Source organism: Haliotis rubra, unplaced genomic scaffold (assembly GCF_003918875.1).
Source record: "Haliotis rubra isolate DU_JTF1 unplaced genomic scaffold, ASM391887v1 Scf678, whole genome shotgun sequence".
In the NCBI taxonomy this organism is placed as follows: domain Eukaryota; kingdom Metazoa; phylum Mollusca; class Gastropoda; order Lepetellida; family Haliotidae; genus Haliotis; species Haliotis rubra.
In genome coordinates this window covers 530,598-556,115 of record NW_025767388.1, presented here as the reverse complement: position 1 = coordinate 556,115, position 25,518 = coordinate 530,598, and the positions used below count along the sequence as shown (strand labels likewise).

The 25,518-nt window shown below is 43.8% G+C and overlaps 1 protein-coding gene across 3 annotated transcripts in view; it reads left to right on the top strand.

The window, feature by feature from the left end:
* The first annotated feature begins 1,557 nt into the window (after nt 1-1,557).
* LOC124257959 (general transcription factor IIE subunit 2-like) overlaps nt 1,558-25,518 on the top strand; it is a 33,140-nt gene continuing 9,179 nt past the window's right edge. Inside the window, exons 1-5 of one of the 3 annotated variants that reach the window (XM_046692032.1) lie at nt 1,558-1,582; nt 6,574-6,739; nt 17,738-17,823; nt 23,157-23,264; nt 23,912-24,106. In XM_046692032.1, the coding sequence (XP_046547988.1) occupies nt 6,592-6,739; nt 17,738-17,823; nt 23,157-23,264; nt 23,912-24,106 (537 nt within the window). In that variant the 5' untranslated portion in view covers nt 1,558-1,582; nt 6,574-6,591. Of the gene's footprint in view, nt 1,583-1,793; nt 1,875-3,537; nt 3,580-6,573; nt 6,740-17,737; nt 17,824-23,156; nt 23,265-23,911; nt 24,107-25,518 lie in introns of those variants that run through there. The other 2 variants (XM_046692030.1, XM_046692031.1) reach the window with 2 other exon arrangements.

The following is a 25,518-nucleotide window of genomic DNA, read 5'->3' as shown; positions in this document are numbered from 1 at the left end:
TTTTATAGTACCAAATTTTGTGGAAACATTCCGTGCACAGGGCAAGGCGTGACCAGCCGATTGGTAGAATCGGACCTATTCTACCATCCGTCTAGGCAAAGTCTGGTTCCGTCATCCTCAACCACCAGACTCCCTTCCTCTGCCGACACAGGGGCGCAACTGGAGTAAACAGATCGATATTTTGTGATAAAACGTTCTCAAACCTTCACTGAAATCAATTTCTAACTTTACTTTAATTGCGTGACTGTAACTATCACTGCCCAGAGCTGTTTATCAGGTGTGTATCGTAGCAGGACGTGGAGTCATCCGATAGAGGGCCATCCTTACCCCGGTAGCTTGCTGATGGGTTTAACCTCTTTAGTCATGTGGACAAGGCATCTGACTTCGGATCAGAAGGTCAATGGTTCGAATCCTTGCATGGGACTCGGATTTGTATGGTATCTACACATTGAAACACAGATCCCGTGTGTCGTCAAAAATCATGACAACAGCAGTGGTCTCCGTGAGGTGGCCACATTCAATCTGGCGATTAACATAAACTCACCCAGATCTTATATCAATGAACCTATTAACTATTAGTCGGCCAGCAATGTGCTTGGGGTAATCCACCAACCCACCCAGCCACGCATGCACGCATACACACATACACACACAGCCAGACAGAGGCGCCAGCGCACACACAAACACACATACGCGAACGCAAGGACACGCACACACACACGCGCACACACACACACACACACACACACACACACGCACGCGCACACACACACACACACACACACACACACACCGCCCATAAACTGACGCTGTTTGGGGTGTCCATGATTGTACTGTATGCACTACTTTCACATTGAAACATGAAAACACTCTGATCATAGGCGGATCCAAAGTGGGGGTTAATTAAATGACCTTTGAAAATCTCGTGAATACGGGTGAAAATTAACTATGCAACACCCTTTCTGAACTGTGCACACTCCCTCTTCCCCCCACTGCCGATGCGATGTAAAATTTTAACTCACTTACTTACTTTAATGTGAAGCTAAACGATATACAGTTTTTCCACAGCACGAGATGTTGGTCACGTGACCGGCGAATCTGACGTTCATGAAGCTTAGTGTTGAGGCCTGAACAACATTCATACGTTTACCACGAGACTGTATTCTGGAAAGGACGTAAATACAGACGGACTACTTTCACATTGCAGAGTAATCCCAAGGATGCCTAAATGTATACATGGAAAACCGCACCTATGATTTCTAAGCGAAATTAGCGCCAAGCAGAACTTGCCATAAGGCAAACCGGTTGAAAGTATATTAAGCAAAACGATCCATATTTCAATGGTTTATACTTGGGAGTTTTGTTTCCATAAAATAGGATAATCCAGGACATAAACATACTTATTACACAGCATAAAGGGGGAAACAGCAAATATAATGATAGAGGTTCATGATCATTCGTGAATAGAATCCTCGGGATGCGTACGTAAAATCATTTTATTTCTGCTGGGGAATGTAAGGGAAGTAACTCGTTACACTTCCTGTACAGGACCCAAGGATTCACAATATTGTTTGATTCACTGGTGGGTATGTGGTTTGTATCAAGATGTTTTAGTGAGAACTCAGTCTGTTCAGGTGATCACGTAACACCTGTTTGGACTGCTTGATAAATGTACCATATACTAAAGCGTCAGCAAACAGTAACAGACTGGTTTTGCTAGCGATGACTTAGGGAAATGGTATTATCACCATTGATCACAGTTGAAGGGGTCGTCGTCGGCACGCGATGCTGTGCTATACAGTCAAGACATGACACTGCATCATGACTGTATAGAACCGCAACGCGGCTCTCGGGTATACAGGTGTGTACCCAAGGTATGTTTCTGTATTTTGACTTTGTTTAGGTTATATTTCTGTAGATACAAATACGTACCTGGGTACTGACAATGACCCCTTGAGCGCATCTGTATCTTTACATCACACGTTTAAAATACAGTCAAATCCCGATGAGTCGAATGCCGGTGTCTCGAATATTATGCATAACTCGAAGTACCTGTCGGTCCCGACCATTCCCTGTTATAGTTGTCATCATTTGAATACCGGTTACACAAATTCGTCTCATAAATACACACGATGACTCGAAAAGGAAATTTGGTCCCATGAGATTCAAACAACAGCAATCTTGTATACATAAGCCGAAGTCAGTCAATGAGAAGTTGATTGGTGTAGCAAACTGATCCAATTAACAAACCAGCACGGCTCACACCTTTCCGTCATTGACGGGTGAGTTCAAAAGGCAGATTAGTGCTAATCAGACTGGAACTGATAAGGTGCCCCTATTAGTTATATGGAAATCATTAAATAAACAAATGCTTAGGCAGAGAAATTAGGACTGGATCATCTTTTTTCTAACCTCATAGGCATACTTATGTCTCGAATACATCGATAAGTCGAATTTATAACTTTGTCCCCAGCGATTCGACTCATCGGGATTTGACTGTATGTTATATTTGGGATTTCAAACCATATTGAACTTTTGTGCTGGCTATAAATGGTAATATCGATAAAGTTTTGTGTGAACCAATCCTACTGATAATTGTTTAACTGTCTGTACTTTACAGCATGTCACAAAAACAAACGCTTAATCTGAACATGCAAAAGGAAGGCATAAGAGTGTAAGTTACACCATGTATTATTTGTTGTCTGACTACGGTTGGGGTTGGGGTGGGGATAGAGATATCAGCTAAGATAAGATAATCCTTTAGGGGAACTGTACCGGGGAAGTACCCAGCTTGTCATAACAATTTACAAATAATATCCAGTCCTGTCGATCTTCATGTGGTCATGCCACCTATATATTTTGAGACATTTAATACGATGCTTTTCTATGGTTATCAGGTGTCATACTCTTTTACATATCTCAACATAAACTTCATGAAAGAAAGACACTTAAGACATGAATTTATAGATGAGACATATTCAACACACAAGAAAAAGCACAAAATATCTTTGACATGACCCCTTGTGCCTGAAGGCAGCACATGCATTTCATGCCAGGTGAGTCGACGGTCCGTCATCATACCTGGCTGAGCGACCTAATTGCCATCTATTGTCTGATCTATTGTTTTCAGCAGCTATTCGTAGTTTTTCTAAGTTTTGCCCAATTTTACGAGTAAACATGCTCTTTTGGATACCCTCTTACACATCCCTCTGAATGCCCAGTTAGGCTGAAGTGGGTTATTTCAACATATGCTATTTGCAGTTGTGTAAATTAAAAAAAAAGTTGTTTAACAAACGATCATTATTTTGTTGTCACTTTTCGCTATTTCTTACGAGAGAGGACCACTTGCTGGTAGAACGGCCAGGTGTGCGAGTTGTATGTGTGAAATTGAAATTTCACTGCACCGGCTTGTTGATTACCTGGCTGTTTGACAGTTCCATACGGCACAAGGTGGAATGGACTTGTCCAAGGTAGCACATCTGTAGTACCTGTGCTGACAACAACCCCTTTTACAGCATTAGAAGTTGGTGTAATGAACAAGGGGATACTTCAATGGACATACAACTTCATTATTACAATGTATGTAATATTTCAGTGTACATTCTAACTCCTTTATCAAGCATGTGATAATTTTTCAACATCAGGAGTACGTACTCCTTATTTTTTCAACTTAAGAGTACATTTAGAGTACTGAATGGAATTTAATGGAGTATCAGTAATATTGTGTTTCGTTTCATATATGCACCACATCATTGCTAGGCTTGTGTAAACAGGTCAATAAACAATAAAACAATACTTTTTCAGATAAATACGTCTGTAAATGATGTTAAGACCGTACACCATTGTTGTGGAGCGTATCTGCTACATTTCCTAAATTATTTCCTATCATATCGTGCATATTTTGTATCCATACATAGGCCGATACGGCCTTTATCTGGAGCCCTGATGTGGTAATTCGATCACTTGCTTGGGAATGGTGTTAGCATCTACACCAAAACGCCACATATATTGTGATGTAGAAGCTGTATATACAGAGAACTATCCCCCCATGTTCGTCATGTAGATTTATTGATAATGATTAGCCATATAACCCTCCAGCATGTCCTGTCTACTCAACAATCCACTTGTCAAATAAGGCTGTTAGGATTTACTTGTGTATTCAGTGAATCGAACCATATCCCTTCATGAACCCCTTTTATTCACGATCACCCACCGCCTCCGTGGTTTAGTGGTTAGAGCCTCCCCCGGGGAGCGGAAGGTCGCGGGTTCGATCCCCAGCTGCGTCATACCGAAAGACGTTAAAATATGGTACTTGTTGGTCCCTGCCTGGCGCTCGACATAAAGGGTACAGTTTAATGTACAGGGCTACAGATAAGGGGCGTACAGGCGTAATGTACGCCTCAAAATGAATTAAGTACGACATAATATAAGATTTCAAGTGTATCGTGTACGCACATAAATACCTTTGTACGTCTAACATTTAATTTCCGTACGTATCGTGCAAATGGAAATCTATTTCGGATAAATACTTGGCAAGTTTCCTTTGCGAAACACGATTTGACACATGAGGAAACCCCGACAGTAGGAATCACTTGCGTTGCCACGCAACGATATGCATCACTATTTTTCGATTGGCTAAAAACTACACTGTTCCTATTTATATCCAGTCGGACCGGACATTTCGTTCATCACACGGTCGCTCAGTTATTTCTCACGCGTCTTCCAATACAAATACATGGTTGGAAATAGTGTCGATGAATCATCCAGACAAACCTTCATCACCAACTCGCTCACATAAAAACATGTCAGTACAAAATTCTCAGTACACCTCCACTTGCAATATGATGTGTAAGTACACTCGCACCCCCAAAAGTTATCTGGAGCCCTGGTGTATCTGAGTGGGGTATTCATGCTTCACTGCGGTGTGGTGTCTCAGTGAGCTAGAGTGGGGTATTCATACTTAACTGCGGCATGGTGTCTCAGTGAGCTAGAGTGGGGTATTCATACTTAACTGCGGCATGGTGTCTCAGTGAGCTAGCACTGAGTACTAGCACTATAAAACAAGCTTAATTCTGGGCTGGTACAAGCAGCCGCACATACACACGCATTCAGGTCGTTATATGAACGAAATATTACGATGTACATACTATCAAGTACAGCGTTAAACCCCATGTCACCTCACCTCACCTCACGATCACTGGTATGGAATATTCAAGAATATTTTATATAGGTGATTTGGGTTGATATTGACCCAAATTAAATATATCCAAGGTAGGCATGATAATACTCAACACTCTTTATATACGTATATATGTATTCTATTTGACAGTAATGTGATCATTGTCATGATAAAGTAACAATGTCAACATGGTCAAACATGTCATATAGTCTTTTTTAAATTGTTTGATTATAGCAGATCAGTTCTGAACAACAATGGCAAGGCAATATTAATTTAGCACTGAGGTGATTGTAAACCGCTGTTAGTGTATGGGAGATAGATCACCTTAGCACTGAGGTGATTGTAATCCGATGTTAGAGTATGGGAGACAGATCATCTTAGCACTGAGGTGATTGTAAACCGATGTTAGTGTATGGGAGATAGATCACCTTAGCACTGAGGTGATTGTAATCCGATGTTAGAGTATGGGAGACAGATCATCTTAGCACTGAGGTGATTGTAAACCGATGTTAGTGTATGGGAGATAGATCACCTTAGCACTGAGGTGATTGTAAACCGATGTTAGTGTATGGGAGACAGATCACCTTAGCACTGAGGTGATTGTAAACCTATGTTAGTGTATGGGAGATAGATTATCTTAGCACTGAGGTGATTGTAAACCGATGTTAGTGTATGGGAGATAGATCACCTTAGCACTGAGGTGATTGTAAACCGATGTTAGTGTATGGGAGATAGATCACCTTAGCACTGAGGTGATTGTAAACCGTATGTTAGTGTATGGGAGATAGATTATCTTAGCACTGAGGTGATTGTAAACCGATGTTAGTGTATGGGAGATAGATCACCTTAGCACTGAGGTGATTGTAAACCTATGTTAGTGTATGGGAGTTCAGGTCACCTTAGCACTGAGGTGATTGTAAACCTATGTTAGTGTATGGGAGATAGATTATCTTAGCACTGAGGTGATTGTAAACCGATGTTAGTGTATGGGAGATAGATTATCTTAGCACTGAGGTGATTGTAAACCGATGTTAGTGTATGGGAGATAGATCACCTTGGCACTGAGGTGATTGTAAACCGATGTTAGTGTATGGGAGATAGATCACCTTAGCACTGAGATCGCTTTGTGGAGTAGGGCCCTGTACATCATTGAACCCATGATATGGGTCTTGTTGCACACCTATCTTAGCACTAAGGTAATCCCATTGGCATTCTTTAAAATAGGCTTGTGACAGTTGCAGCACAACGGGCTTTTCTTCATCCTGTCTTGTTGATGGGGTATTAACAGAACACTGTCATGCTACTGGAATATTGGACTGTGGGGCTAATCCAGATGCAACAAACTTGTCTTTTTCCATTGTTAAACAATTGTTGATGTGTTGCCATGGTTTCAGATACATCTGACCAGAGCCATGGATCCTGAGCTGCTCAAGGGAAGGACTAAGTTTCTTCAACGAGCCAAGGCTCAGCCATCTGTAGAGAAGAGAAAGCACAAGGCTGATGAAAATGAACACAAGTCCAAAAAGCAGAAGATCAAATCATCGACGCCCAAACCCAAACGTAAGCAGTGTTAATTCAACAGCTTCTTTGTTCTTCCATTAAGTTACAATCTAATACATCCTGTAACGCTGGCTAGTTCCGGTTCCTCACTACTCGCTCAAGAGATGTTCCCAGCAGCCCCAGTGCCCAAGGAACCAGCCTAGCAAATGATACATTATCGACAAGTAGGGGCAGTGGGTTAGTCTAGTGGTTAAAGCGTTCACTTGTCATGCCAAAGACCCGGGTTCGATTCATGGGTACAATGTTTGAAACCCAGCGGTATTGCTGGAATATTGCTAAAAGCGGTGTACGATACGCACTCATTCATTGCTTCACTCTGGAATTAGACACCACTAACCAATGGCAAATAAAGCGCCCGTAAACTATATTGAAGGAGGCTTGTGGAAGCAGTATTCTTCCATTGGAGTTTATCGACCCATTTCCAGGGATACAGTTGACTTAATTCTTAATTCTTTGCGACAATTTGAATGTGTGCTGTATATGATCGAAGCAGATCAGTGATGAAATCATTCACCACTCGCTCAAGAGACGTTCCCTGCAGCCCCAGTGCCCGAGGGTCCAGCCTAGCAGACGATACCTTATCAACAAGTAGGGGCGGTAGCCTGGTAGTCACGCCTAACACCTGGGTTCGAAACCCTGCATGGGTACAAGGTGTGAAGCCCATTTCTGGTGTCCCCTGCGTAATATTGCTGGAAAATTGCTAAAAGCAACATAAAACCAAACACACTCACCCACCCCCATTCACTCACTCACCTCCATTCACTCACCCCCATTCACTCACCCAACCACCCATTCACTCACCCACCCCCCATTCACTCCCACCCACCCACCCACTCCCCACCCACCCATCCATTCACACCCACCCACCCCACCCATTCACTCACCCACCCACCCATTCACTCACCCACACCCATTCACTCACCCACACCCATTCACTCACTCCACACCCATTCACTCCCCACCCCCATTCACTCACCCACCCACCCACCCATTCACTCCCCCATCCATTCACTCACCCACCCATTCATTCACTCACCCACCCATTCACTCCACCCACCCCACCCCCACCCATTCACTCACCCACCCAATCACTCACCCACCCATTCACTCACCCACCCCCATTCACTCACCCACCCACCCATTCACTCACTCAGGAAAAAACGTAAATATTGATTATTCCTCCCTGTCCCTGATACACACTCTGGAAGTTCCAGGTAAAAGCAGGGCCCCGTTTCTCAAAGCTCTCATAAGCCTAAGATCTCTTTTCTCGTAGCATTCATACTTCCTATACTAAAACATTGACTTATGATAGTCGTAGCGTTATTAGAACTTGGTGAATTGGGGCCCAGGTCCACAGCAATATGTGCTTGTCATAAGAGAAAGCTATATGGTTCTGGTGGAGCATCGCTCATGATATCTGTCACTGGCTTGTGTGGTCCAGACTCGATTGTTGACAGTTTGTCATCGTATAGCTGGGATATGTGACTGTCAATAGTGTAAGCATGATGGCTATGCAAGCCGAAACAGGTTTTCTCTCTCATGACTTTTAGTCAAGACAGACTGGATCAACTACGGATAGGAAGGGAAGATTTCCACTTGATCACATTCATAATGCTTCAGTTGGATGAATCATAAACAAGACGTTCTTATAACTTTACTCAGGTAGCTAGACATAATTGTCTTTATGCTTCAACGTTTCGCTGCTTTGGTAATTTGTTTTCCCAAACCAGAGGTGATGTTACAAAACAGAAAGTGCAGTTAGTTCTCTAGAAGTATCCGGGTTAGAATTGGTTTTCAGCAACCCATGCTTGTCTCCCTGTGATGATTTGGGTTAGAATTGGTCTTCAGCAACCAATACATGTCTGCCTGTGAAGATCTAGGTTAGAATTGGTTTTCAGCAACCCATGCTTGTCTCCCTGTGAAGATACAGGTTAGAATAGAATTTGTCTCCCTGTGAGTCTTCAGCAACCCATACTTGTCAGGTCTTCAACTGTCTCCCTGTGAAGATACAGGTTAGAATTGGTCTTCAGCAACCCATACTTGTCTCCCCTGTGAAGATACAGGTTAGAATTGGTCTTCAGCAGCAACCCATACTACTTGTCTCCCTGTGAAGATGTTAGAAGATACAGTCTGCTTAGAATTGGTCTTCAGCAACCCATACTTGTCTCCCTGTGAAGATACAGGTTAGAATTGGTCTTCAGCAACCCATACTTGTCTCCCTGTGAAGATACAGGTTAGAATTGGTCTTCAGCAACCCATACTTGTCTCCCTGTGAAGATACAGGTTAGAATTGGTCTTCAGCAACCCATACTTGTCTCCCTGTGAAGATACAGGTTAGAATTGGTCTTCAGCAACCCATACTTGTCTCCCTGTGAAGATCCAGGTTAGAATTGGTCTTCAGCAACCCATACTTGTCGTAAGGGGCAACAAACCGGATCATGTGGTCAGACTCACTGACTTAGTTGACACATGTCATTGTATCCCAATTGCGTAGATCGATGCTTATGATGTTGATCACTGGATTGTGTGGTCCAGACTTATTATTTACAGACCGCCGCCATATAGCTGGAATATTGCTGAGTGTGGCGTTAAACATCAAACAACCGACCTGAAGCAGGGTTTACATTGATCAACAAAATCAGGTGTCCCTAGAACGACCGCTTGCTAATTTCCGTGAAATACGGGGGTCCTGTAGAATGATGGAATGATGTACCAGACTCTACTGTAAGGTTTAATGAATACATTATTTTTCCTTATCCTGACTCATGCTCTTTTGCTTTTGCAAACATAGTGGAACACTTGTATCTCCCTAATTGAAGCTCCCTTCAATGTAAAATCACTAATTAGTACACACCAAGAGTTGCCTCCCTTTGCCTTTGCGCGGGAAAGGCGGCGCCACCTTCTGGCCTCATGCTTCACTCTCTCCTTCTTCGCCCAGTGAGCAGGATGTGAGAGCGCCTGTGTCTCCCTACACACTATATCCTTTGGTTATTCTTAGTTAGTTACCTCTTATAGTTTACTATAGAGGTGTAGCTAGTATCCTTCATTAATATGTATTGATAATTATTCATATTTCTACTGTTTATTCACGGGATTTCGTGATTGTTCAGCTAGTTTACGTTGATGAAAATCTGTACTATTTGTAGATTACGTTTTTCTGCTGCTGACCCGCATTTAATATGCCCTAGCTGTACTACGCCTTGTGCGTTTTCTTCACGTTGCAGTTACTGTATTAATCTATCTAATTCTGCATTTAATAAATATCATCTTTGCGTCTTGAGACGTGCAGCAGATAGGTCACGCAAACAAGGTTTAGACATGGCCGATACATCGGACCCCCTAGCCAGTCAGCTGCTGTCGGACGACCCCCTCCCGTCTGGTGTTCCGCTAGAGTTTCCCTCGGAGGAGGGGCGTGGGATGCAGTCCGCCGTCTCCAAGAAGCGTCCTGCTTCCCCAGACATCCCGTCATCGCAGCCAAAGTCTAAGAGGGCCTCGACATCTACTCAACGCAGACTCCGTACCCCCAGGGAAGCGTCTACCTCCAAGGGGAAATCTACGAAGTCTTCAAGAACCTTCTCAGCCGAGATTGTTCCAGCGGCTGAACTGGGCCTGTATGATGATCAGCCGATCATCATACCCGATCTACGCCACAAGAGACGACCGGTGTCGGCAACAGTTACGTCAGCACAGATCGCGATGCAGCCTGATGTGTCTACACCGATGTCGGACGATCTTCCTGAGGGCCCCGTCGCTAACATCGCAGAGAGGGCACCGACTACATCATCACAGACCGTCCCAGACGACCTGATGCGGCAGATCATGAAGATGATGGAGGACCGTTACAGACTGGAGAGACAACCAGCCCAGAACCTGAGCCTTCACGAAGGCTCCAACGTAGACGACATCCCAGAGGGACCCCCCGTCAACGTAGCGGCCACGACTAAGCCACCTCCGCGAAGGAAGTCACAGACCACCTCGACGAAGGACCCAGATGTACAGCCTGCGCGAAGGGCTTCTAGATCATCACCTACCTCGGACTCTGATGATCAACACTCACATAAAGGCTCGAGAAGGAAGATCACCTCATCCCTGGATTCGGACTCAGACCCCCAGACTTCACGAAAGCCTTCGCGAAGGTCAAGTCGTCGCTCCCCAGGACCGGACGCAGATGAAGCTTCGCGAAGGTCTTCACGAAGGGCACCAGTAACAGGCTCTAAGTCATCTTCGTCCAGAAGGTCATCCAGGGATTCCACAAGGGCTTCGCGAAGCTATCAACATTCACCTCACAGATCTCCGCGAAGGTCAACCTTTAGACGCAGCTCGTCAGGCCGTTCACCAAGACGATCTCCTCGCCATTCTCCATGCCGATCACCTCGCCGTTCGCCTCGCCGATCTCCTCGTAGATCACCACGTCGATCTCCTCGCAGGTCACCACACAAGTCTTCACAGAAGTCCCAAGTCAGGTCTCCTTTAACGTCACCCTGTACAGCGGTAGAAGCATATAGCCCACCATCAGAAGAGCATCAACCTCTTATCAGCGATCCCATTGTAGAAGATGATGGAGGCATCATTTTCTCAGACGCTGAGATACGTTATTAGATGGTTAACAACCTAGACCTATCTTCACCTTCCAAGAGTGGTAACTCGGCGCATACTTACCTGATGAAGGAGGACGATGCAGACGCCATCACCTTACCTCCGATCGACCCGATTGCTACGGTGCCACAGAATTTGGACACAGCCTTCCATAAAGCCACTAAAGTCCAAACGCCACACCTACCGCAGTTTCACCCTAAGAAGTTCTCAACCCATAATATGGACCCCTTCCTCAAGGCACAAGACATCGATGATAATTACACAAAGTGATCAACGATGTCAAGAATAAGAACTATAAGATTGACGATCGCAAGCTGGTTCAGATAGAAACCATGACAAGGCGAATGTTCTTTGACATTAATAGATCTAGAACGATCAATGAGACTCTTATCACCAGATTTCGAGACACGACATCTGAGGATGATAGAATGGTCTACTCGGCCCTACTTATGCAGAAGAAGGACCAGCAGTTCCTAACGGATCATCTCACATCAGTCTCAGCAGCGCTAACCTCGCTTCCTCGCTTCCTGCAGCTGGGGTGAGCAGTTTACAGCTCCACTCTATACAGCCCCGTGGTCTTCACCATCCATCTTTGACGGAGGAATAGAGAAAGTCTCCAAGGAAGTCACTAAGGATTCTAGAGAAGTCCTTATGATTAAGTCGATGGACACGCTAGCCAGCGTCATCAGGCAGACTTCACAAAGATATTCACGGAAATCTAAATTCACTGGATTACAGAGAGCACGGGATAGGAAGATGGCCAGCTCCAGGGGAAAAGATTCTTTTCGTCGCCCATATGGCAACTACAGAGGAGGATCAGGAAGAGGCAGGGCACCCAGAGGTTCCCGCAACTATAAACGATGAATGACAGGTTCGGAACGACTGGAGTCTTCCACCCCCAGCCGTTCCAGTACAACCGTCACAAGTGGGTGGACGCCTTCAACTGCACTGGGAGAACTGGGGAATGTTACAAGACCAATATGTCTCCAACATTCTTCAGCACGGATATCGTATCCAACTACAGGCCACGCCTCCGCTGACAGTCAACCCTCACAAGTTCGACTTCCAGGCACAACAACTACCAAAGTTAAGAGAGGCTGTTACTTCTCTCCTAACCAAGCAGGCCATAGAAGTACTAGATCAAGTAAACGTCGAACCAGGCTTCTATTCCCCAGTTTTCCTAGTACCCAAGAAAAACTCCAAGGAGAAATACAGACTCATTTACAACATGAGCACATTCAACAGAGATTATCTACGCAAACCGCCAACGTTTCGCATGATACATCTACCTCAATTACGGCACTTAATTCGTCCCATGGATTACATGGCCAGTATAGATCTGCAAGACGCATATCTACAAATCCCGATACATCCCAAATCCAGGAAATACCTACGGTTTACACTAGACGGGCTGCATTACCAATGGAAAGTACTCCCATTCGGAATATCATCGGCCCCCTGGTTATTCACAAGAGTAACAAACCTATCGTCACTTACCTACATCGTCTAGGGCTACGCAGTGCGTTCTACCTCGACGACGGGATACAAGTAGATCAAGATCCACAGCGTCTCAAACTACAGTTAAACTACATCATCAAGCTACTAACACAGCTAGGATGGTTAGTAAATTTACTCAAGTCGGACCTAGTACCCTCGCAAGATCTGCAATTTCTAGGCATTCGATTTATCACGACTCTCAACCGTATCGTCGTACCAGAAGACCGATGGCTCAAGATCCAACAGACCATTCCTCTATCCCTACTCTCTCCGTTACCACTACGACATTGGCAGAGTCTGTTGGGTCTCCTCACGTCAGCCCAAGACATGACAGTCAGAGGCAGACTAAAGTTACGTCCGTTACAGGTCTTCATCAATGCTCATCTCGACGACCTACAACCATTCAGTCTACCGAAACACCTCAGACCTCATCTACTATGGTGGACCAGGAGGTCGAATGTCTGGGAAGGCATTTATTTAACAGAGCCGGAATTCAAAACCCATCTCTATGTAGACGCGTCGCTCCAAGGTTGGGGAGCTCATCTCGCCAACCGGACGGCTTCAGGGTTATGGAATCAGCAAGAAAGCAAGCTCCATATAAACATGTTAGCGATGAAAGCGGTAATCAACGCCATACTTCATTGGAGCACCATTCTGCAAAAAGGCGCATCTGATTCATACCGACAACTCAACAGTGGCGTTTTATGTGAACAAACAAGGCTCAACGAGATCACTGAACCTATTGACTTTATGCTTTCAACTGTTCGATCTAATCGACGATCTCAACTTACATGTCAGAGCATGTCACATTCCCGGAGCCAAGAATGTACTAGCAGACGCACTCTCTCGGCCACATCTACCGTCACCGACAGAATGGATGCTCCATACAGAAATTTTTGCACAGATTATCAAGCAAATAGGAGCTCCTCTAGTAGATCTATTCGCCACTCGCTTCAACAATCAGCTAACGACATTCGTATCACCAGTCCCGGATCCACGAGCGTGGGCAACGGACGCTCTAAGCATATCCTGGGATAGCACTAATCCCTAAAGTGTTACAGAAAATCAGACAAACACAGAGCCTCCAACTGACTTTGGTCATGCCCTACTGGCCAGCCAGAACGTGGTTTCCCATTCTAATTCAAGAAATCGGACAACCAACACTAGAGCTACCAAAGCGCGCTCGAATCTATTAGTACATCCTCACACCAAACAGGTGCACGGAAGCCCAGAAGTATTCCAACTTCACGTATGGACTGTATTAAAGTGTGTTTAAACAAGAGAGGTTATTCAACCAGAGCGGCAAAAGCAGTCACGCTTGCCTTACGCTATTCTACACGTAACTTGTACGACGACAAGTGGCTCAGTTCTGAAAATTACGCAGCAAAAAAGGGATTTACAGCGAGAAATGCTACACATCCACAAGTGGCTGATTATCTGTGTTACCTACGCCACAATAAACATTTAAAAGGCTCGACATTGTCAACATATCTTGCCGCTCTTAGTTCTGTGATAACTATGAGAACGGGTGTCAAGCTAACCAAGACGCCAAAGTTACTGGCCTTACTACGTTCATTCCGATTGGAAGATCAGAAACGGAAGTTCCGCGCTCCAGCTTGGGATCTAAATATAGTGCTCCAACACCTCACAAGTGAGGCTTATGAACCGTTGGAATCAACAACCTTTGAATTTCTCTCACAGAAAACCTTGTTCCTGTTATCTCTAGCGACGGCAGCCAGGATGTCAGAAATTCACGCACTAGATTATGAGAGGATACAGTTTGATGACAATCAAAACACAGTGCACTTGGGACTACGATGGGATTTCATCGCCAAAAATCAATTGTCAGGTCAACCAGACAGATTATTCCATATTCCTGCACTCTCCTCGATTCTCGGATCTCAAGATAACGCTGGACCTATCTCTATGCCCAGTCAGAGCTCTCAAAATCTATCTACGACGTTCCAAAACGAGTCGACGACATCTCAAACGGTTATTCATCCCTTTATCGGCAACGACTCAGACCGAAGTCTCTCGTACCACCATATCTATATGGATAAGAACTGCCATACTTCGCGCCTACAAGGCTGCAGGACTCGACCCTCCAAGAGCATCTAATCCCCATGAGATCAGAGCATTGGCTTCCACACTCGCTCTACATGGTAACTGTTCATTAAATACCATCATGGAGGGCTGCTTTTGGAAATCCGACATGGTGTTTGCTAATCACTATCTGAGAGATATCACCACCGAGGACGTCTCAGGTATTCACCATTTCGGTCCCATGGTCCTCGCACAGCAGTTGACAGTCCCTCGTAGACGATAAGACATAGTCTTACGAGATTATTATGTATAATTCATACCAGTATTATCTAGCTTATAACTCTACGGAGTTTTAGGGCTATTTATATACCTAGCTTAAGTCTACTTAGCCTTAAGCCCAGTACTGATGGTTATGTACAGTTGGGTAGCTTCTCCATGTTGGAGTCGCTTTTTATACTTGTATTGCTATTATCATAGTATATTATTATTGTAATACCCCATCTATGGCAGCGTATAAACTTATGGTTTATAGTAGCAGGAATTATCCTAATTCAGTGCCATTATAAAGTTCCCGTTAAGGGGGTTATTACAGATATATATATATAAATCACTAATTAATTGTATAAATCCAAAGTATTCTGGTCTTTCCCACCTCCGTTTCCGTAGGATTCTACAAGCAAAAGAGCATGAGTCAGGATAAGGAAAAATATGTAATTTTCTGAGTAAAATTGATATTTTATACTTATCCTGACTCATGAGGTAAGCCCTCCCATCCTCCCCACATAACACTTTGGATTTCCCTGTAAATTCAAGTGTTGGGCTCGCTATATCAGGAGAGAGTGAAGCATGAGGCCAGAAGGTGGCGCCGCCTTTCCCGTGCAAAGGCAAAGGGAGGCAACTCTTGGTGAGTACTAATTAGTGATTTTACATTGAAGGGAGCTTCAATTAGGGAGATACAAGTGTTCCACTATGTTCGCAAGAAGAAGAAGACAAGCAAAAGAGCATGAGTCAGGATAAGTATAAAATATCAATTTTACTCAGAAAATTACATAATTACAACAATTTCATATTTCATGTCACAAGTTTTGAACAGTGGTCATTATTGTGCATCCAAGGTGACACAGTATTTGTATTTTTCTGCATCCATTCCGTACATTAATGCATATTGGATACACATTTCTGTGTCATGTAAAACCCTGCTGCAGAAGTCATTGCCGCCCTACTAAACACTGTTGTTCCCCTACACAGAGGCAGTTCTCCTGGCCGCCCTACTAAACATTGTTCCCCTACACAGAGGCAGCTCTCCTGGCCGCCCTACTAAACACTGTTGTTCCCCTACACAGAGGCAGCTCTCCTGGCCGCCCTACTAAACACTGTTGTTCCCCTACACAGAGGCAGCTCTCCAGGCCACCCTACTAAACATTGTTGTTCCCCTAAACAGAGGCAGCTCCCCTGGCTGTCCTACTAAACATTGTTGTTCCTCCACACAGAGGCAGCTCTCCTGGCCGCCCTACTAAACACTGTTGTTTCTCTACACAGAGGCAGCTCTCCTGGCCGCCCTACTAAACACTGTTGTTTCTCTACACAGAGGCAGCTCTCCTGGCCACCCTACTAAACACTGTTGTTCCCCTACACAGAGGCAGCTCTCCTGGCCGCCCTACTAAACATTGTTGTTTCTCTACACAGAGGCAGCTCTCCTGGCCGCCCTACTAAACACTGTTGTTTCTCTACACAGAGGCAGCTCCCCTGGCTGTCCTACTAAACATTGTTGTTCCCCTACACAGAGGCAGCTCTCCTGGCCGCCCTACTAAACACTGTTGTTTCTCTACACAGAGGCAGCTCTCCTGGCCACCCTACTAAACACTGTTGTTCCCCTACACAGAGGCAGCTCTCCTGGCCGCCCTACTAAACATTGTTGTTTCTCTACACAGAGGCAGCTCTCCTGGCCGCCCTACTAAACACTGTTGTTTCTCTACACAGAGGCAGCTCCCCTGGCTGTCCTACTAAACATTGTTGTTCCCCTACACAGAGGCAGCTCTCCTGGCTGCCCTACTAAACATTGTTGTTCCTCCACACAGAGGCAGCTCTCCTGGCCGCCCTACTAAACATTGTTGTTCCCCTACACAGAGGCAGCTCTCCTGGCCGCCCTACTAAACATTGTTGTTTCTCTACACAGAGGCAGCTCTCCTGGCCGCCCTACTAAACACTGTTGTTCCCCTACACAGAGGCAGCTCTCCTGTCCGCCCTACTAAACATTGTTGTTTCTCTACACAGAGGCAGCTCTCCTGGCCGCCCTACTAAACACTGTTGTTCCCCTACACAGAGGCAGCTCTCCTGGCCGCCCTGCTAAACACTGTTGTTCCTCCACACAGAGGCAGCTCTCTTTACCACCCTACTAAACATTGTTGTTTCTCCACACAGAGGCAGCTCTCCTGGCCACCCTACTAAACACTGTTGTTCCCCTACACAGAGGCAGCTCTCCTGGCCGCCCTACTAAACATTGTTGTTTCTCTACACAGAGGCAGCTCTCCTGGCCGCCCTACTAAACATTGTTGTTTCTCCACACAGAGGCAGCTCTCCTGGCCGCCCTACTAAACACTGTTGTTCCTCCACACAGAGGCAGCTCTCCTGGCCACCCTACTAAACACTGTTGTTCCCCTACACAAAGGCAGCTCTCCTGGCCACCCTACTAAACACTGTTGTTCCCCTACACAAAGGCAGCTCTCCTGGCCACCCTACTTAACATTGTTGTTTCTCTACACAAAGGCAGCTCTCCTGGCCACCCTACTAAACACTGTTGTTTCTCTACACAGAGGCAGCTCTCCTGGCCGCCCTACTAAACATTGTTGTTTCTCTACACAGAGGCAGCACCCCTGGACTACAAGACGGCACAAGGCAGTTCGCAGTTCAAGTTTGGTGTCCTGGCTAAAATAGTCAAGCACATGAAGGTAATCCTGTACAACAAACTCAGACACTAGTGAGTCAGTCTGGCATAGATGTTAACATTGAACTGCAGATTCACAGACCTAATGATATCTATTCACACACATTCTGAGTCTATAAGACCCATGAAGGTCCGGGTTAGAATATTGATGTTCATTAACCCATGCTTGTCGTAAGAGGCGACTTACAGGATCTGGTGGTCAGGCTCGCCGACTTGGTGGACACATGTCATCATATCCCAACTGCGTAGATCGATACTCATGCGGTTTGCCACTGGATTGTCTGGTCCAGACTCGATTATTTACAGACTGCTGCCATGTAGCTGGAATATTGCTGAGTGCGGCGTTAAACAACAAATGGACAAACAAATCTGAGTCTGTATGGAAGAGTGAGTGAGTGAGTTAAAATTTAACGTCACCTCAGCAATATTTCAGCCATAGAGTGACGAGAAAGGTTTCACATAGACAATAACTCACATGGAAGGAACTGTGGAATAGTGAAATGTTTGATAGTGGATATCTAGGGGTGTCATAGAAGTAAACTGTGGAATAGTGAACTGTTTGATAGTGGAGATCTAGGGGTGTCATAGAAGTAAACTGTGGAATAGTGAACTGTTTGATAGTGGATATCTAGGGGTGTCATAGAAGTACAGTAAACTGTGGAATAGTGAACTGTTTGATAGTGGAGATCTAGGGGTGTCATAGAAATACAGTAAACTGTGGAATAGTGAACTGTTTGATAGTGGAGATCTAGGGGTGTCATAGAAGTACAGTAAACTGTGGAATAGTGAACTGTTTGATAGTGGAGATCTAGGGGTGTCATAGAAGTACAGTCAACTGTGGAATAGTGAACTGTTTGATAGTGGAGATCTAGGGGTGTCATAGAAGTACTGTGGAATAGTGAACTGTTTGAACTGTGTCATAGAATAGTGAACTGTTTGATAGTGGAGATCTAGGGTGTCATAGAAGTACAGTCAACTGTGGAATAGTGAACTGTTTGATAGTGGAGATCTAGGGGTGTCATAGAAGTAAACTGTGGAATAGTGAACTGTTTGATAGTGGAGATCTAGGGGTGTCATAGAAGTACAGTAAACTGTGGAATAGTGAACTGTTTGATAGTGGAGATCTAGGGGTGTCATAGAAGTAAACTGTGGAATAGTGAACTGTTTGATAGTGGAGATCTAGGGGTGTCATAGAAGTAAAGTAAACTGTGGAATAGTGAACTGTTTGATAGTGGATATCTAGGGGTGTCATAGAAGTAAACTGTGGAATAGTGAACTGTTTGATAGTGGAGATCTAGGGGTGTCATAGAAGTACAGTAAACTGTGGAATAGTGAACTGTTTGATAGTGGAGATCTAGGGGTGTCATAGAAGTACAGTAAACTGTGGAATAGTGGAACTGTTTGATAGTGGAGATCTAGGGGTGTCATAGAAGTACAGTCAACTGTGGAATAGTGAACTGTTTGATAGTGGATATCTAGGGGTGTCATAGAAGTAAACTGTGGAATAGTGAACTGTTTGATAGTGGAGATCTAGGGGTGTCATAGAAGTACAGTAAACTGTGGAATAGTGAACTGTTTGATAGTGGATATCTAGGGGTGTCATAGAAGTAAACTGTGGAATAGTGAACTGTTTGATAGTGGAGATCTAGGGGTGTCATAGAAATACAGTAAACTGTGGAATAGTGAACTGTTTGATAGTGGATATCTAGGGGTGTCATAGAAATACAGTAAACTGTGGAATAGTGAACTGTTTGATAGTGGAGATCTAGGGGTGTCATAGAAGTACAGTAAACTGTGGAATAGTGAACTGTTTGATAGTGGAGATCTAGGGTGTCATAGAAGTAAACTGTGGAATAGTGAACTGTTTGATAGTGGAACTATCTAGAGGAATGTCATAGAAGTAAGTCAACTGTGGAACTGTGGAATAGTGAACTGTTTGATAGTGGATATCTAGGGGTGTCATAGAAGTACAGTAAACTGTGGAATAGTGAACTGTTTGATAGTGGATATCTAGGGGTGTCATAGAAGTACAGTAAACTGTGGAATAGTGAACTGTTTGATAGTGGAGATCTAGGGGTGTCATAGAAGTACAGTAAACTGTGGAATAGTGAACTGTTTGATAGTGGAGATCTAGGGGTGTCATAGAAGTACAGTAAACTGTGGAATAGTGAACTGTTTGATAGTGGAGATCTAGGGGTGTCATAGAAGTACAGTAAACTGTGGAATAGTGAACTGTTTGATAGTGGAGATCTAGGGGTGTCATAGAAGTACAGTAAACTGTGGAATAGTGAACTGTTTGATAGTGGAGATCTAGGGGTGTCATAGAAGTAAACTGTGGAATAGTGAACTGTTTGATAGTGGAGATCTAGGGGTGTCATAGAAGTACAGTAAACTGTGGAATAGTGAACTGTTTGATAGTGGAGATCTAGGGGTGTCATAGAAGTACAGTAAACTGTGGAATAGTGAACTGTTTGATAGTGGAGATCTAGGGGTGTCATAGAAGTACAGTAAACTGTGGAATAGTGAACTGTTTGATAGTGGAGATCTAGGGGTGTCATAGAAGTACAACTGTGGAATAGTGAACTGTTTGATAGTGGAGATCTAGGGGTGTCATAGAAGTACAGTAAACTGTGGAATAGTGAACTGTTTGATAGTGGATATCTAGGGGTGTCATAGAAGTAAACTGTGGAATAGTGAACTGTTTGATAGTGGAGATCTAGGGGTGTCATAGAAGTACAGTAAACTGTGGAATAGTGAACTGTTTGATAGTGGAGATCTAGGGGTGTCATAGAAGTAAACTGTGGAATAGTGAACTGTTTGATAGTGGAGATCTAGGGGTGTCATAGAAGTACAGTAAACTGTGGAATAGTGAACTGTTTGATAGTGGATATCTAGGGGTGTCATAGAAGTAAACTGTGGAATAGTGAACTGTTTGATAGTGGAGATCTAGGGGTGTCATAGAAGTACAGTAAACTGTGGAATAGTGAACTGTTTGATAGTGGAGATCTAGGGGTGTCATAGAAATAAACTGTGGAATAGTGAACTGTTTGATAGTGGAGATCTAGGGGTGTCATAGAAGTAAACTGTGGAATAGTGAACTGTTTGATAGTGGAGATAAACTGTTTGATAGTGGAGATCTAGGGTGTCATAGAAGTACAGTAAACTGTGGAATAGTGAACTGTTTGATAGTGGAGATCTAGGGGTGTCATAGAAGTACAGTAAACTGTGGAATAGTGAACTGTTTGATAGTGGAGATCTAGGGGTGTCATAGAAGTACAGTAAACTGTGGAATAGTGAACTGTTTGATAGTGGATATCTAGGGGTGTCATAGAAAGTACAGTAAACTGTGGAATAGTGAACTGTTTGATAGTGGAGATCTAGGGGTGTCATAGAAGTACAGTAAACTGTGGAATAGTGAACTGTTTGATAGTGGAGATCTAGGGGTGTGTCATAGAAGTACAGTAAACTGTGGAATAGTGAACTGTTTGATAGTGGAGATCTAGGGGTGTCATAGAAGTACAGTAAACTGTGGAATAGTGAACTGTTTGATAGTGGAGATCTAGGGGTGTCATAGAAGTAAACTGTGGAATAGTGAACTGTTTGATAGTGGAGATCTAGGGGTGTCATAGAAGTAAACTGTGGAATAGTGAACTGTTTGATAGTGGAGATCTAGGGGTGTCATAGAAGTACAGTAAACTGTGGAATAGTGAACTGTTTGATAGTGGAGATCTAGGGGTGTCATAGAAGTAAGTAAACTGTGGAATAGTGAACTGTTTGATAGTGGATATCTAGGGGTGTCATAGAAGTAAACTGTGGAATAGTGGAATGTTTGATAGTGGAGATCTAGGGGTGTCATAGAAGTACAGTAAACTGTGGAATAGTGAACTGTTTGATAGTGGATATCTAGGGGTGTCATAGAAGTAAACTGTGGAATAGTGAACTGTTTGATAGTGGAGATCTAGGGGTGTGATAGAAGTACAGTAAACTGTGGAATAGTGAACTGTTTGATAGTGGAGATCTAGGGGTGTCATAGAAGTACAGTAAACTGTGGAATAGTGGAATGTTTGATAGTGGATATCTAGGGGTGTCATAGAAGTAAACTGTGGAATAGTGGAATGTTTGATAGTGGAGATCTAGGGGTGTCATAGAAGTACAGTAAACTGTGGATGTAATGGACTCAAGGGGACCAAGAATTTTGTCAGTTTCGATCAATGGTCAAGAACCATCAGATTCCGCAATATTCTCATATACTGCTTTATCATATTTATTCTGTGACACTTATCAAGCAGTAAGACATGGCACAAGTTTGTAGTGTTGCTGGAAAATACTGTCAGTATTCCACATGAATCAGGTTACAGCTGAAACCATATAACAAACCTACTTGAATGCCCTCATGTCCGAAACAACGCTGTTCACATTACTAACTCACTTTGTGAAATAATCCGAAGTAATAACAATGTAATAACAAAATAATAACGTGCACGCACCACAACACGGAGGTAACTCTCAACCGATTTTTGCTTTAAATGAGCCTTTTCTATGAATTACTCTTTCATGAATGCATATATCATGCATGCATATGAAAATATATCACTAACAAATTTCATAGCAAAGTCAAAGCGTTCCCAAACAGCCATACACAGTGTAGGAAAGATAGCCCGTCCCAACGTCCCAGACGGGTGAATTTTGTGGAGGACGGGTTAAAAAAATATCTAGTCCGTCCTCATGTCGGGTCAATTTTAGCAAACCAATGACATATATATAATGATTATAACCTTTTTGAATATTTACTGCCGAAGGTGTTTTATTTATATTTGGAGGACAGGCCAGATTTTGGCAGGACTGGTAAAAAATTTGACCTGCCAGTCCTGTGGACAGGCTAGATTTTCTACATCTTTCCTACACTGCCATACATCAGTTTTCCCGCTCACAGCGATGCACACTTTTTAAAGTTCACGCCAAACTGCATGCTTTTGTTGTTTTATGCCAGAGACCTCAAAGACTTGCATCTCTTCATGGTTTCAGGGCTAGTGGGGTAGCCTACTGGTTAAAGCGTTTGCTTGTCACGCCGAAGACCCCGGTTCAATTAACCACATGGGTACAATATGTGAAGCACATTTCTTGTGTCCACCACTATGATATTGCTGGAATATTGCAAAAAGCAGTATGAAATTAAAACTCACTCACTCACTCACCCACCCAAACTCACTCACTCACTCACTCACTCACTCACTCACTCACTCACTCACTCACTCACTCACTCACTCATTTCAAGTTGACAGCCATGGTATAACTGTTGTTCAGACAGCCAAGTTCATTGAAATGATCTGGTTCTAGATTCGACATCAGAATGGCGAGCCAGAGCCGCTGGACATCGAGGAAATACTAGACGAGACAAACCAGCTGGACATCGGCAGCAGGATGAGACACTGGCTCCACACAGAGGTGAACTGGGGCATTGTGTTACCATGGTAACATGCAGAGGGTAAATGGGGGTTGGGCATTGTGTTACCATGGTAACATGCAGAGGGTAAATGGGGGTTGCATGTTACCATAGAACACTGACTCCACACACAGGTTAACTTGGGTATAAGATGTTACCATGGTAACATATAGGGGTGAACTGGGGTATTACATGTTACTATGGTAACATGCAGAGCGTAAATGTGGGGTTGCATGTTACCATAGCAATATCGGCTCCACACAGAGGTGAACTGGGGCATTGTGTTACCATGGTAACAGGCAGAGGGTGAATGGGGTTTGCCATAGTAACGCTGGCTCCACACAGAGGTGAACATGGGTATTACACTTTACCATGGTAACATATTGGAAATATTGGTATTTGCTATTGGGTCTATCATCATGATAAGTAACAAGAAGAAACATACTGACGCTTGGATACTGATAGAAATTTAATTTTGAGTCAATACGTTCTCTGTTAGTTACAACTAGAAGTCTTTTTGTAAATATTTTTTTCTTATTATATGCATATGACTCCCTTGAAGACAGAGACAGAAATCAGATGACTTCCAGAGGACAATCTCTCATAATTATGCAGTTTTATCTCTTAAATGTCTTAACTGATATTTCAGGCTCTTATAAACAATCCGAAGATTATCGTTGTTGAAGAACGGAACTTGAAGAAGTTCCTGTTTAAGCCTAAGTATGAGGTGAGAGACCGAAAAAGCCTGATGAAGCTGTTAAAGAGCTACGACCTGCACGGACGAGGCGGAATTCTTATGGAAGACATTGAGGAGTCGTTGCCTGATGCAGCCAAAGTCTTCAAAGTAAGGGGTGAACATGTGCACGTGGGCGTACCTACCGTCCAACTGCCACAAACAATCTGTGGTTGTCACAAATTTGCCCGAAATGATATGTAAATATGTAAATATGCTTTCTGCCATTAAGCTGTGATGCTATCTATGAATGAGTTTGATACTAACTTGTAAATACACAGACCTGTGCAGTGATAGTGTCATTTAACAGAGAGGTGTTTCATGCCTTGTATAGCCACAGTCAATATCAAAATCTGTTATAGAGAGCAGCTTAACAGCAGGTTACTATGGCTAATTCCTAATCTACAGAAAACAAACATTTTCAGCTGAGGTCAGAATTGCATGTGTGTATTGTACTGAAGACAATTCATATGAACAGTTTGTAAGTTTGTTTAAGAATTGCCTCTGTTCACCCAGCAGTGCATGGGTACCCGGTCGGATAAGTCTCATGACTGGTGACCTTCTAGCTCTTCACGTTCAGTTTCGGCTATCTGGGGTAGTAATATCTTACTGTTAGCGCCTTGAGCATGCACAAGTGACAGATGCTTTATTATTATTATTATTATTATTATTTACAGATTAAAAATTGTATGCAGCAGAGAGGGTTCGGGTGATCCTGGCACAGTCAGGCTGGTAAGGCTCATCATCAGCTCAGGGCCCTTGCCCCCTCTACACGCAGCCCAGACAGCGAATGGGACTTCTCCCAGGAAACGCTGCCTAGTCGAACCCACCAAGAACTTTCCGGAGAATATGAAGGCTCCCCAACACTGCAGCCTTCTGCATTACCCAGAGTGTCAGAAGGGCTGTACTCCCGGTGGAGAACCCGGGCACTCTCCTGATCTGCGCCAAGAGATCAGGAGGTACCAAACCAAGGGCACCGAGAACAATGGGGAGCCTGATGACAGTGTACTTGGGATGCAAGCGAGACATTTCAAAGGCGAGGTCCGCATATTTATCATGCTTTTCCTTAATCTTGCCAATCACATTGGTGTCAAAAGGGACAGAAAATTCAATGATATAAATAAATTCATTGGCTTTATCAAAAAGGACAAGATCAGGTTTGTTAGCTGGAATTCTTCTGAGGCTGTATATGGGCCTATTCCACAGAAGTTTGAAAGCATCATTTTCCATGATGCCCTGGACATGTTCAGGGTCGTACCATGGATGGACCTCGGAGTCAAAGCCACAGGCATGTCGGAGACGGTAGTAAAAACAGCGAGCCATGCCATCATGTCGTTTAAGATATGCTGTTTGTGCCAAGGAAGGGCATCCACTGACAAGGTGTTGGACAGTCTCTGTAAATTCATTGCAAAGTCGACATATTATTATTATTATTATTATTATTATTATTACTAAGAACAGTAACAATATTCCAGCACTGTCATAGCAGGGAATACCAAAAATGTGTTTCACACATTGTACCC